This window comes from Periplaneta americana, chromosome 9, assembly GCF_040183065.1.
Source record: "Periplaneta americana isolate PAMFEO1 chromosome 9, P.americana_PAMFEO1_priV1, whole genome shotgun sequence".
NCBI classification, from domain to species: Eukaryota; Metazoa; Arthropoda; class Insecta; order Blattodea; family Blattidae; genus Periplaneta; species Periplaneta americana.
The window spans coordinates 154406505-154421620 of record NC_091125.1 but is presented as its reverse complement, the minus strand read 5'-3'; the positions used below and the strand labels follow the sequence as shown (position 1 = coordinate 154421620).

Genomic DNA, 15116 nt, shown 5'->3' with positions numbered 1-15116 from the left:
TGGTATAATGGATACCTGCAATACCGATTGGGCTGTGTAACATGAGATGTACTTGCGATTTTTGCCACCACTGACAATAACATTCACTCATAATTTCAATAGTGTCTCAATCGTATTCATTGACTTGGAGGTCTTCTAACATAATTATTTATCTATGGTTCTATCTTACTTACTTACTGGCTTTTAAGGAACCCGGAGGTTCATTGCCGCCCTCACATAAGCCCGCCATAGGTCCCTATCCTGAGAAAGATTAATCCAGTCTCTATCATCATATCTCACCTCCCTCAAATCCATTTTAATATTATCTTCCCATCTATGTCTCGGCCTCCCTAAAGGTCTTTTTCCCTCGGGCCTCCCAACTAACACTCTATATGCATTTCTGGATTCGCCCATACGTGCTACATGCCATGCCCATCTCAAACGTCTGGATTTAATGTTCCTAATTATGTCAGGTGAAGAATACAATGCGTGCAGTTCTGTGTTGTGTAACTTTCTCCATTCTCCTGTAACTTCATCCCTCTTAGCCCCAAATATTTTCCTAAGCACCTTATTCTCAAACACCCTTAACCTATGTTCCTCTCTCAAAGTGAGAGTCCAAGTTTCACAACCATAAAGAACAACAGGTAATATAACTGTTTTATAAATTCTAACTTTCAGATTTTTTGACAGCAGACTGGATGATAAAAGTTTCTCAACCAAATAATAACAGGCACTTCCCATATTTATTCTGTGTTTAATTTCTTCCCGAGTATCATTTATATTTATATTTCTATGGTTCTATCTACACTAAAAAATACATAGATCCGAGGATGTGTCTGTTGTTTCATTCTAAAACTACGGGACCTCTAAACTAAGTAGGCACACACAAAATGTGATGCACTATACCACTTACTTCAGTGTGCGGGCACGTATGAAATCCTTCGCTGTCTGTGCCATAACACAGAGGAGAGCGAAGCTGCGATTCACTACTAGAGGGTCTGAAGTCTCTGCAAATCTATTAACAAAAGGCGACCAGATAGCATGAACAATGGGCAGCAATTCGTTCTCCCATACTTCCAGGATGTGTAGGCCTTCCTTTAGGATGGATAGAACAAGAAGTTTCTGTTCCCGCTTTCTTGTTGGCAAGAAATGCAAGCATCTCTTGAGAACAGAGACTGTCAGTTCCACATGGAGTGGCAATTTCTCCTTTTTCTCGTCCGAATTTTCAGTATCACAGTTCATATCGTCTCCACTGTCAGGCACCTCAGGCACAGATTCACTGCCTTCGTCGCCACCCTCACTGAAGTCCTGCACTTTTCTTTTGCAACGGTGGTACTCCACAAGGTCATCCACTATGTCAGAGGCTGCACACGATTCTGATACATCACTTTGTATTTTGCCACTGCGTAACCACTGTCTCACAGACACAACGAATGTATGGAACACCCGAAGGAAAGAGATGACGTTGCGGTCCTGGAAGGCGTCACAACTCTGCATCAAAACCTGCAACAATCGACTTAGAATTAATTCTTTTGTAAAGAAGCGATTATACGAAGGCAGCAATATGCATATGAAGCATGTAACAATGTAGCATACCCCATTATTTATGTTGCTGCTTGCAAGAAAAAAATGCATATGTTGCAAATAGTTGTGAAGATTCCTGAGCCACATGGAAAGCAAAGAATGTTGCATGTCTACTAAAGGCAGAAATGGTAACTAATCCTTTGTGTTCATGTGTACAGCAATCAGTATACAAGATGCTGCTTGCAGTAGTTAAAATATAGTTTAATGACATAAAATTCATACTAAAGGAAAAAATGGAGTGGTCAAATGAGAAAAAAACTTAAATTTACTGATTATTAAGGAGTGGATTCCTATGTAATTAAATATTTTTCCTGCGTTGATAAAACACAATTAACAAAGTTAAAAATTCGGAATGTCAAGTTTCAAGTTTAAAACCCGAATTTTATTTCACATAAAAACATATATTTTCACAAAAAAATTATGTAAATACATATTTTCAGGAAATCTATTATAAACACATAAATCTTGGAGTCTTTTTTACTTAAATAATTTTTTTACAAGAACTTTTAAATATTTTAAAACTAAATCAATTATATCACTCAGAAATACGTTATCTTTTTAAGAATTCTTGGTTGCTTCGTGTTTCAATGGGCTGTGTGGTGTAGCCATGATCCATTTTTGTAATAGTATCGCCTCAAGTTCTGAGAACTGCTACGTAGCATATCAGTGTTATTATTAGAGAATAAATTAACATGCACAAGGAGGAGAGATTTTGCAACACATAATTAGGAATGTTTATTGTTGCTGAAGATGATTTCATGCCACACTTTGTTTGTGAAACACAACGGATAAGAGCTCGGGTTATAAACATTATTTAATTTAAACAAATCCCTCATCTCTCGCTCATGCCTATAAAGTGAGGAAATACATCTTGTTGTGATTCCCCGTTATCGGACCATAAGCATAAGCTGCGTATTGTAGATGTGGTGGCGTCGCTATAGGAAGCTTTTCTCAGACATTGCCAGTCAGTAGCTAGAAACATTTTTTTACGTTAAGACGTGTGTATATTAGCCTCTTAAGATGCCTAAAATCAAATCGAGTTTAAGATCGCGTCTACAGCAATATGTAGATAAATTTTAAAACATTTTTACTACCAACGGAAAAGTGTTATTTTGCCAACCATGTGGTAAATCAGTAAATGCAGATCAGAGCTCTCAGGTAACCCAACATTTGTCTGGAAACAAGCACATTGCCGCTGCTTCACGTGTGCATTCACGGCAAAATAGTGGATATAAAAAAAATGTGTAAAGTTGCTCAAGTATTGGAGGGTGTGCCTGTAGGTAAAATTGACGGTGTAGGTGTTTGTGACATTCCTCTCTTTAAATATGCACGTCTGACATCCTGTGATGTGGAAAGATCGTTTTCACAGTATAAGTCGTTGTTCAGAGATAATCGGCATGCATTTGTGATGGAGAATTTGGAGATGACCTTTGTTGTTCATTGCAATTCTCGGACAACTACTAGCAACTGATACTCAGGTGTGGTTGGTGAGTACTAGTAACATTTTTTTTCAAGCTAAGTAAGGTATTTTGTCATATTTAAAAAAAATATATATATTCTTTTTTTATTTTTAGCAAATATTTTCGTACTTTTTAGCACATAAAAAATAAATATATTTAAATTTTTTAGCACATAAAAATCTGCTCCCTACTGATTATTCCAGAAGTAAGGGCGTGATTATACTGAGAGAGTAATAGGCTACATGCAACAATGTTGTTGTTGTTGTTTTCTAATGCCAGGCATTTGACAATAAAGTCATTTGACCTCTTGCACTGTGTTATACATAGTTTTTTCTGTTGCATATCTCTGCTGCATATAACAAAAGCGCTGACTGCAGCAAAAATCATCCTGTTGCACAATATCGCAATACTTCCTGACAGATATGGGAAGCAATTGCTGTTGCATGTGGCATTAGATATGTATATTGTTCTTCTTTTGCTTTCTTCTATTATCGAGTGTGCTGTTTATGGCTACATGAGACAAAATAGAGTGGTATCTAACATCCGTTATTCTGCTGTGAGAAACAGAAAAGCCTTCACCAGCTTTTCCTCCGCACATTTACACATTTTTCTTTGTATTGATTACCAGCAACTGGCTGTAATTAAGAAAAATAATTTTTCCAGACCGGCAGTGCCGTCTTAACGTTGCTCAGGAGCCCCACTGGCACAGGGGCCAATCTATGCACAGACCAGAATTTAACACTGATTTTCCAATCACCAGCCTCAACATTTAAAGCTCCTGCTAACTTGGTAGAAGGAAAATTACGACTTGTAGCAGAGAGCTGGCATTTCTGACATCATTGGCCATTGACTTCTATGTAAAGAAATTTCGCAAATGTTTGTATTGAGCACTTGATCAATAATAAATAATTCATGGTAATTTTATAATTTGCGCCTGTGTCACCTCAGTCAGTATGATTTACCAGTGAAGTACCATTTTTATGTTGAAAATGTTGTTTATCAAGTTCAAGACCCATGTTGTAATGTCCAAACTTTTGTAATGATTAATCTTTGCTGTACATCATGTTTTTTCTTCTTTTTTTTCCAATAACAAAACAACGACTTTGTTGAAGGTACTAATAAACATAACTATATTCTACAGTGACCCAATCAATTCCTTTTTCTCTTCCTGATCAGTTTCAAAATCATTCTTTCTTCACCTACTTTTTCCAACACAGCTTCATTTCTTATTATCTCCGTCCATTTCACATGCTCCATTCTTCTCCATATCCACATTTCAAATGCTTCTAGTCGCTTCTCTTCACTTTGTTCTAATGTCTATGTTTCTGTCCCATACAATGCCACACTTCACTAGTCTCTTCCTTAGTTCTTTTTCCAGATATTGGCAGAAGATGCTTTTTCTATTAAAAGTTCTTTTGCCATTGCTATTCTCCTACTGACTCGTGTTACTGCTTATAGTACACCTCAAGTATTTGAAGCTGTCCACTTGCTCTACTGCCTCATTTAGTATACGCAAGTTTACCTTCTTTATTTTTCTTCTGATAACCATAGTCTTCTCTTGCTTGCATTTATCTTCATTCCATACTGTTCACAGCTGTCATTTAGCTCTGGTAGCATATTCCTTAGTATTGTTTCCTCTTTTGATAATAACGCCATATCATCAGCAAATCTTGTGCACTTTATTCTTCTTCCTCCTACTATCACCCCTCCCATGTTCTGAAAAGAGTTCTTCACCAAATTCTCCAAGTAGATGTTGAACAGGATAGGTGATATAGGGCATCCTTGTCGTACTCCTCTCCCTATTTCATTTCCTTCTGGCATTTCTTCTCCTATCTTGTCTTTGACTCATTGTTTCATATAAAGATTAATGAACAGCCTCCTGCCTTTACAATCCACACCTATTTTCTTCAGTATGTCCTTCAGTTTGTTCCAATCCACTCTGTCAAACGCCTTTTCTAGGTCCACAAATACTATAGCTTAAGGATCCGGAGGAATGAAATTTATAAATAAAATATACAATTTTTTTTAATGGTGGAAGTTGTATGTAACTCCCTTAGGACCAAATATGAAACAAATAGATATACTAAGGATTATTAAGTATAAATAACATGTTCGGAACAAGAATTGAAGAATTTTGTATCTTCTGGGTACTCTCCGAATAGAAATCTTAGAATGTTCATAGAAGCAATGGAGTGACTAGTTTTAATGCAGGTTCTTGAAACAAATCAACTATAGTACAATAATTCAAAAGTAATGTTTAACTTCGCAATATGTATGATACGAATTTTCTTGTGTTAAATTTTAACATACCTTGTTAACATGTTTCGACCTATTTTGGGTCATCTTCAGAATTATTGTATATGATCACCTTGCAACATTATTTCATTGTGGTCATTTATATGTTTCTTTGTGTAATGTGCTAATATTTTATTATTTATTAAGACAAAATGTGTCAGTACTTTCTGCCAGACTCTGTATTTGCGAAGTACCGTAGTATCAGTGATGTTTCTATTACTGAAGTACGGATTTAACATTTATTAATCACATAGAGAATTATGTGGCTAACTCACTGTCATTAAAACAGTCAGTTTGTGAAAGGAAAAAAAATCAGAAACTTTTACTTCAAAGGCGAAAGTTTAAGTGTTACTGGTAACAATACTCTTAACTTCATGTATCAGAAAGCCTTCTTTCTAGATTTATTTGTTTGAAACAGGCAGCAACGTAAGTTATTTGTTGCAGATTTGGAGACGAATCACGTCGTCAGAGATATAGTGCCGTGGAAAAAGTTCAAACACTTTACAGACAACAATGTCTTAAAGAAGATGGAAGATGTGTGCTGCTTACTTGGCCAATATGGAGACTTGAAGATGACCGAAAATAGGTCGAAACATGTTAACAAGGTACGTTAAAATTTAACACAAGAAAGTTCTTATCATACATATTCCGAAGTGATACAGTGTTAAAAGTTGTGTAATCAAGATGTGTAATGTTTAACATGACTCACATCCTTCACAATATCTTCCAGGCAGGGCAGGACGTCCATAGAGCTGTACCTCATGACGACCTGCAATACATCCATCACCCCAGGGTACTGCTGCATCTTGCGCAGCTTGGTAGTCACGTGGTACGAGAAGTAGTCAGCATTCGCCCTCACGAGCTCTGTCACGTCCCTGCCGTGGCCCCCCGCATCTGAGATGTCCTGCACAGCACTCATGCCTGCCTCTGCAACCAGACCATTTACGCTGCCGGCTCGTTCCAGCACCGCGTACAATGTCCGCAGCAGAAACTGGTCGAAGTTGGGGCCCAGGACCAGCGCCATCTTACCAACCCCCTCTACCAGTAAACATGACTGGATGACGTTGCTCTGTACCTCCCCAATGCTGATGTTCAGCTCCTCTCCGAGGTCACTGATGTATGAGCCTGCAGTCAGACACGTGTACCATGCAGAAGGTTCCAGGTATGCCTGCAGCACGTCTTCCACGATGTGATCCACACTGGAGTCTCCCCTCTGCACACCTGTGGCCACCATGGAGAAATTAATGCAGGTGGTCCTATAAGCCTTCATTCTATATAGGGTGAACTGTAAGTATTGTCATTAATTTCAGGGGGATTATTCTTTGAGTTATTTCAAATGGAAAAGTTAAATACAATGTTGTGTTGGTGTAGGCTTCTGTGGCCAGTGTACAGGGTCTGTGGAGAAACTTCCAGACTTATACCACATTGTCTTGGTGCTAGTGGCTCACATTTCAGCCGCTGTGTTGTGGTCAGAGCTCTGAAGATGACCACAACACAGCAGTCGAAACATCAGCCACTAGCACCAAGACAACGCAGTATAAGACCGAAAGTATCTCCACAGACTAAATACAATGTTGCTCGTTTTTGCTCCTTTTCGAGATAAAAATTGTTTTATATGAAGCATTTCAAAGCATGTTTTAGGAAAGCCATTGATTTAATTCCCAATATTCTCAGTCAATTTAAGAGAGCAGTGTATTATGATAATAAATGATTGAAAGAATTTTAGTTTTATCCTTTACATGTGCAAAAATTTGATGCAAACAAATACTGGGTGTTCAGTTCAAAGTGTGTCATGGCTCGCTGTATGCCGTCATATGGCTAGCCGATGAGCCTAGAGAATTCAATCTTCCTACATTTCCACAAAGACGAATTACCTATGTGGCAGAGAAGTTGCCTAGCAAGTATGGCATTTATTCTGAAGAGTACGTACTGATACATATGGTAACACCGGTAGTGGCAGGAATGTGAACTGTTTAGAAACACATAGTCTACTGAGGTGAGTTTTTTTCTTACTGTCGGGATATGGGGAGAGAGTCAAGACGATTACTTACATATTCAATGACATTAACTTCGATGGTCAACATGGACACGGAGCATTTGATTTGTGTTGTGGAATGTTGCCGTACACAACCGATAACAAATACCCTGCGTACGACTTGCCCGCGCAAAAAACAGTTCGAAAGACGTTATGGTAGCACAGACTATACAGACCGCCATCTGTTGCTACGACGTTCAAGTTATACCGTACACATTCTCAAGTTCAGATTGAATGCCTTGAATATAGGCAACTTCTCTGACATAAAAGCTGAAACTCACTTCAAATCGCTGACTCACAACAGTGATGTCATGACACACTTTGAAATGAACACCCAGTATAACACTGTAAAATTCCTTTGCGGACTGAAAAGTTACGTTTGTTCAGATCAAATTTATGCACATTTAAAGGACAAAACTGGGCAATTTTTTTTTTTTTAACTTTCTTCTTACCCTCAATAATTCTGTATGCTGATTTGATGTAATTCTAATTCTAGATAATGAGAAAGAATCATAGCTTACCTCTACAAACAATCTCGTTTAGAAGGAATATAATTTCCTTCCGGTGGTTGGGGGAAGTATTAAACAGGTCCAGTAAGTGGTAACTCAGGATATTCAAGTCTCCGTATTGGCCAAGTAAGTAGCACACATCTTCCATCTTCTTTAAGACATTGTTGTCTGTAAAGTGTTTGAACTTTTTCCATGGCACTGTATCTCTGACGACATGATTCGTCTCCAAATCTGCAACAAATAACTTATGTTGCTGCCTGCTTCGAAGAAATAAATCTAGAAAGAATGCTTTCTGATACATGAAGTTAAGAGTATTGTTGCCAGTAACACTTTAACTTTTGCCTTTGAAGTAAAAGTTTCTGATCTTTTTTTCACAAACTGTTTTAATGACAGTGAGTTAGCCACATAATTATTCTATGTGATTAATAAATGTTAAATCCGTACTTCAACAATAGAAACATCACTGATACTACGGTACTTCGCAAATACTGAGTCTGGCAGAAAGTACTGACACATTTTGTCTTAATAAATAATAAAATATTAGCACAACATTACACAAAGAAACACATAAATGACCACAATGAAATAACGTTGCAAGGTGTCATAGAACAAATAATGTAGTGAAAGATTTCCACTCTAAATTTAAAAAAATAGTTTCTGGACATCACATCAGTATTTGGAGATTTATAGAAAATATTACACAAGAACAGAATGAGCAAAGAACATTATCACCCAAATTCAAAATGGTCACATAAACTTAAGATATTCCTTACACAAGAAGTTTATTAGAAATCAACGGCGAATTGAAGGGTTCCACACCAATAAAATAGATTTAAGGACAACAATCATGCAGCTGTATGATGACCCCAGTGCAGAAGAAAATTAGAAAATAAAATATGTAACAGAATATTGTAAATTTAGTGTACATTTCATTGTTAAATTATTAATTTACTTACTTAAGGAACCTGAAGGTTCATTGCCGCCCTCACATAAGCCCGCCATCAGTCTCTATCCTGTGCCAGATTAATCCACTCTCCATCATCATATCCCATCTCCCTCAAATCCATTTTAATATTACCCTCCCATCTATGTCTCGGCCTCCCCAAAGGTCTTTTTCCCTCTGGCCTCCCAACTAACACTCTATATGCATTTCCGAAGGTTCATTGCCACCCTCACATAAGCCCGCCATCAGTCTCTATCCTGTGCCAGATTAGTCCACTCTCCATCATCACATCCCATCTCCCTCAAATCCATTTTAATATTACCCTTCCATCTATGTCTCGGCCTCCCCAAAGGTCTTTTTCCCTCCGGCCTCCCAACTAACACTCTATATGCATTTCCGAAGGTTCATTGCCACCCTCACATAAACCCGCCATCAGTCTCTATCCTGTGCCAGATTAATCCACTCTCCATCATCATATCCCATCTCCCTCAAATCCATTTTAATATTACCCTCCCATCTATGTCTCGGCCTCCCCAAAGGTCTTTTTCCCTCCGGCCTCCCAACTAACACTCTATATGCATTTCTGGATTCGCCCATACGTGCTACATGCCCTGCCAATCTCAAACGTCTGGATCTAATGTTCCTAATTATGTCAGGTGAAGAATACAATTCATGAAGTTCTGCGTTACGTAACTTTCTCCATTAATGTATATTCTTATGGGGGAATGTTGTGCTTTTGACAATTAAATTTTTTGATGTTGCAAAGTTGACTAACCTAACTCCATTGTCATTACTAGTTACGTGTAGACTCTCTTTTCCAATAGTTGGTTTATAAATATCCTCTCGTCCTACTTTAGTGTTGAAATCCCCCAATAAAATTTTCATGTGATATCTCGATAACTGATCAAAATTAAATTAATTATTAATTTACATGTAATAAATATTGTTCTGGACATTCATGATCCCATATATTTAATAACTCCGGTCATTTAAGATAATGATCATTTAGTGACTGTGAACATATATTTTATATTGGACATTTTTTATATTGGGCATTAATGATGATGGACATTTTCGCAGTGGACTAATTGACTGATAATCGGTATAACAATTTTTATACACAATATTTATACAGAAAATTAAGAAATGCACACAGTACCCCTAACACCAAAGTCTTCGAGCAGAGACACGCCACTGGTGTCGAACTCAAAGGCCTGGATCAGTGTCCACACCAATCGATTCAAATGTGCCGCTGATCTCAACAAATGGGGAAGTTTCTTCGCACCTAAGAGGTTTATGTAGCCAGCTAGAAGTCTCATTGCTGCCAACTGCTGAACATCATCTGAAAAAAATATAAATAAATATGAAAATGTGATAGGTGCATTAGTGTCAGGAACCATTTATAGCTTATTACCTTGAAATATTATTCAAAATATAATACACAAGTGAAATAATTTAATATCCACCTAAATAAAAAGAACTTTTGTTCTCTGCATTACATACAAAAGACAATCTCTGTGATTCCAAATATATTTAACTCACTTGTAAATTGTACAGGGCTACCTAAAATTTAAAAAAGCAACTTCCTAAAGCTACATGACGATGTGATAATAATGAATTATAATTTCTAAGAAGCTATAGGTAATTAAATTAATTTTTCACAAATTTATAATATATAAAATAATATGTAAACTATAATCATTTCTAATTTTTTTTTTTTATTTCTACAAAAATCGCCATTCAACTGTTAATAATTACTTATGATACAAGTGTTCAAAATTCTATTCTATTTTGTAAACAACAATGTTTGCAGAACGAGACTGCAGGCCAAGTGTAGCAAAACTGTGAACAAAATAAAAATACTTTTTAACATGTATGTCATACACTATTTTTTTTTTGACAGTAGTTCGTCGGTGCTGGTATAAAGACAATTCATCCGACTTCTTCACTGCTGTATTCCCCCTCAGTATAATATAGACACTTTACCACATTAAAAGAATGTAATGGTATAGCTCAGTGATAGAACATTCGACTGCAGATCGAGAGATTCCCAGTTCAAAACTGGGTGGCCCTTAATTTTTTTATAATTACAGTGAAACCTCTCCTTACGGACACTCCTCATATACGGACAGATTTTTATGTCTCAACTGAAATAATGTAGAAATAATGATAAATTTATCTCTCGTTTACGGACACTCTCAGACACGGACACGGACAACTGTTTCACAGTCCTAAAGCATGCTTTAGCTCCTGACTGCGGACAGAACTTTGGTTTCAAGACCTAATGTGTTACAAAACTGGAAAATTTAGCTTTGACAACTGTACAGAAATTTCTTAACATGATAGATGACAATAAGGATCTCATAGGCTACCACTAGCCGAGCCGACTACCCCTTGTTAGCTGGAAGCGGATGGATAAACAAAGTCAATGGGTCCAAGGTTTTCGTGAGCGTGAAATTGTTTTCGCCACATGATAGGATTATTACGGTAGGATTATTCTCTTCACTTCAATCAGTTGTTCTGTTTCGAGAGACACGGCATCTGAACGTAAAAGTTAAGTTGAAAACTGTAAATTACAGTATTGCATAACTGTAGATCTAGAATAAAATTGCATGGCACAGTACTGTATTTTCCTTTTTCGATCGTATCTACTGTAGTTCAAAGTTGAAAAGAATATGATGTAGTACAGTAGACTGTATTTAAAATTAAACTACAGTAATACATTTCATTTAAAGTGTGAAGAGATACATAATGCACATTACAAATTTACTGTTAGATTGAGGAGACTCCCTCCCAATAAAGGACAAATCTCACATGCGGACAGATTGTTACGTCCCTTCAATGTCCGTAAATGAGAGGTTTCACTGTATATTTAATTCTTAATTGTTACATGCAGTTATCAATAAAAAAATTCTAAACTTTCTCGGGCTTCCAGGCAGGTACACAGTTTGTGATACACCGACGTTTCGAGGATGTTCATATTCCTCGTCTTCAGGGTTAACTGATGATTATAGAGATATCCTGCTCCTTATTAAATAATGCATTTTATAATGCCAGGGAGAGGAGCCAGCTAAGGAGCTAGGCACTGATTGGCGTTCCTAGTTCCAGGTGTTGCGGACTGCAGCTTGAACTTGGGGCTGACATGTTCCCTTGTACAGTGTGGGGCTGACTGATCACGGGCCTCTCAGAAGGCCCAGTGAACATGTTCTCCTGTGCGCTCCGTTGATGACGGGCAGCTGTCTGAGTGTTGAGACTTTTTATCGCCGGTGTCCATGCAGCACTGCGTTAGAGATCCGAGCCCAGATTCAGGTTACTGCTTTCCAATGCAATGGCCAGGGTTTCTTTAACTCTTCTATTCTAGTAGCCCGAACATTTTGGCTTGGATTTCGGTTTCATTGAAATTAGCTCTATGGCCTTTTTTCAATGCAATGTTCAGCCAATCCGGATTTTTTCAGCTGCATTAGCCTGATGCTTCTTTGATGTTCAGAAAGGCGCGAGGCTAATGTACATCCTGTCTGGCCAAAGTACACCGACTCACATTCACAAGGAATGTGGTAGATTCCCAATACCCTGAGGCCTAGACAGTCTTTTACTGGTCTGACCTCTGACCCTGTTTTAATTTTAGACGGAGGTTTATAGTTGGTTTTTATTCTATATTTGTAGAGTAGTCTGCAGAGTAGTACATTACATTATGCCCCTTCCATTCTAATTCTTTTAGATGTCTGAATAGTTTGTCCATGCATAACAATATTTTTAGAACTGAGTAGAAATTTCTCTTAAGCATGGATCTCATCTGGTTACCACTAAGCTTCAAAATAATTAGCAACAAACAGCACAAATAATTCCGCATATGATGATAAATTTATCTGGAATACATGAGATATATCAGGTTACTCGTTTTATTTTATCTCTTTATCTTACAGGCCTAAAAGAAACAAAATATTTGTATTTTGAGTTCAAATAAAAAATCTATCAACTTTTTATTAAAAATGATTTATTATTATTATTGACGAACACTACTGACGCAGCAGAACGAGCCACGGCAACGAAGTGGACCTGGGGGGGACATGTGGCGAGACTACACCAGGCAAGATGGACCCATACAGTCACGATGTGGGACCCCTATGTCGGAAAGAGAGAACAGGGAAGACCACGGCTCAGATGGTCTGACATGTTTACCAAAGAGGCGGGGAAACAATGGTCGGGGACAGCAAAGAACAAAGTTTTGTGGAAAGAACTAGGGAAGCTCATTGTAAATAGATAATGTTAACAATGTTAAGATATTGTAAATAGTAAAGTCAGTATTAGTGAAAGTGTACGATAAGTTTTGTAAATAGTAAAGTCAGTGTTGAGAAAGTGTCAGGTAAATAGTGTAAATAGCAATCAGTGTTTGTCAAAGTGCCAGTGTCAGTATAATGTGTGTAGTGCAAGAAAAAAAAATGAACAAAGAACAGAGTGCTGAGACTAGTTAAAGTCTAACAGGGTTATTAACCATGTCACAAAAGTAGTATACACGACAAGCTCGCTTGGATTGGCTTACCAAGTACACTTGAGCCATCCCTGTCGAGGGGGTTCTAATCCCATCACAGGAGGCCTGTGCCCAACATGGGACATCATGGCTAACATTCATTCATTCATTATTATTATATTAATGGCAAATAAATTCATTCAAAGCTACTGAATATGAACTATCTCTGACCAATAGTGTAGGAGAAATCACTTGACACGTACAAACAAACAGCAGACAGAAAATGTTGAAAAAGTAGGCCTATATTTCCGAAAAAATCTCGAAATAAACATTTTACAGCATTACAATACTATTTCTAATGAGAAAGTAAAAAAGTAATGCACAAACCTGTTCCATGCAGAATTCTAGGTAACTTAGACACCAGGCTATAGAAATTTTCTTCTAGAATCTCAAGCAGGGACTTGCCACCTTCCATCTCACATCGCTTGGAATACGAATCCAGTGCACTCTTACTCACAGCTGCCACCTTCTCACTTTCATCTTCTGACAGCATTATTAGCATTTCTACGAGGTGCATGACAGAAGGATACATGTTCCTGCAAACATATTATGGCTTGACTATCTGTCACATTCATGGACATAAGTTTAAAACTTAAAAACTTTCAAACTTCTATTTAAATCATTCACAGGTACAAAAAAACGTGTTTTCATAGATCCTGCCCATTAAGATTCTTTTAAACCAATGCTAATTAATAACTGTAACTCTGTTTTTATGTCTAAGGAGTATTTTTTTTTGTTCTATTCAGTGACTATATTAGTTGTAAATTAGGTAAATTTTATTAAATATCACTGTTATTTGAAGATGACGCCATTTGTTCATTTACACGCTGTGCAGTAATTTCCTTGCACCTTTTCGTTTCCAAGTCTGACATTTGATTCATTTCTTCAAGGTTACAAGAACGGAGCATAACCTTCCAATCCATGACTCCCCCAATTAGCACAGCACACTATTTTACTGTAATTTGGAAATGTCGATATATATAAAAATTAACTACAGTCTGTTACCATGGTAATAGGATTAAATGAGAAAATAATTAGCAAATAAATTTATAAATACAAGACAGTGGGGTGAAAAACAGATGATACAACGATTAAATAAATTTGACGTGAACTAGAGTGGAAATGATAAACAATGAACTAATGTGAAAAACTATCAATCAATCTTCTTAATGTATCCAGCTGTTTGCTGACAACATGAAGTCCACTATAGTCTATTCAGTTGTTGTTTTTCACGAGAAATGAGGGGTATTTTGATCGGTGTTCATTATAGATGCCTGTTCTTTTTTATATTTTCATTGGGTTATTTTACGACGCTGTATCAACATCTAGGTTATTTTAGTGTCAATGATATGAAGGTGATAATGCCGGTGAAATGAGTCTGGGGTCCAGCACCGAAAGTTACCCAGCATTTGCTCGTATTGGGTTGAGAAAAAACCCCGGAAAAAACCTCAACCAGGTAACCTGCCCCGACCGGGATTCGAACCCGGGCCACCTAGTTTCGCGGCCAGACGCGCTGACCGTTACTCCACAGGTGTGGACTAGATGCCTGTTGCTAGTAGCCAGAGTTGGGGTGTAGTCAATATATACTGCAGGGCTGTGTCTTCTGAAACCGATACTGATGATTTTAATTTAATTCTTTTGTGGTTTATGGATGGACAGTATAGAAGAATGTGTTCCAGATCTTCATCATGATTATTACACCACAGACAAGTAGGATTATCAGAAATGTGAAATCGGTGTAGGTACAATTGAGTGACAATGTTGCTGTTGTTGTTTTCTAATG

General features: G+C 37.4%; 1 protein-coding gene across 2 annotated transcripts in view; it reads right to left on the bottom strand.

The window, feature by feature from the left end:
* The window catches only part of Tti1 (Telo2 interacting protein 1), a 44982-nt gene that overhangs the window by 12892 nt on the left and 16974 nt on the right, over positions 1–15116 (bottom strand). For both annotated transcript variants that reach the window (XM_069836174.1, XM_069836173.1), the window contains exons 7-11: positions 13661–13869; positions 9965–10147; positions 7875–8093; positions 6028–6539; positions 893–1482 (exon numbers count right to left, since the gene is read on the bottom strand). In XM_069836174.1, the coding sequence (XP_069692275.1) occupies positions 893–1482; positions 6028–6539; positions 7875–8093; positions 9965–10147; positions 13661–13869 (1713 nt within the window). The remainder of the gene's footprint in view (positions 1–892; positions 1483–6027; positions 6540–7874; positions 8094–9964; positions 10148–13660; positions 13870–15116) is intronic.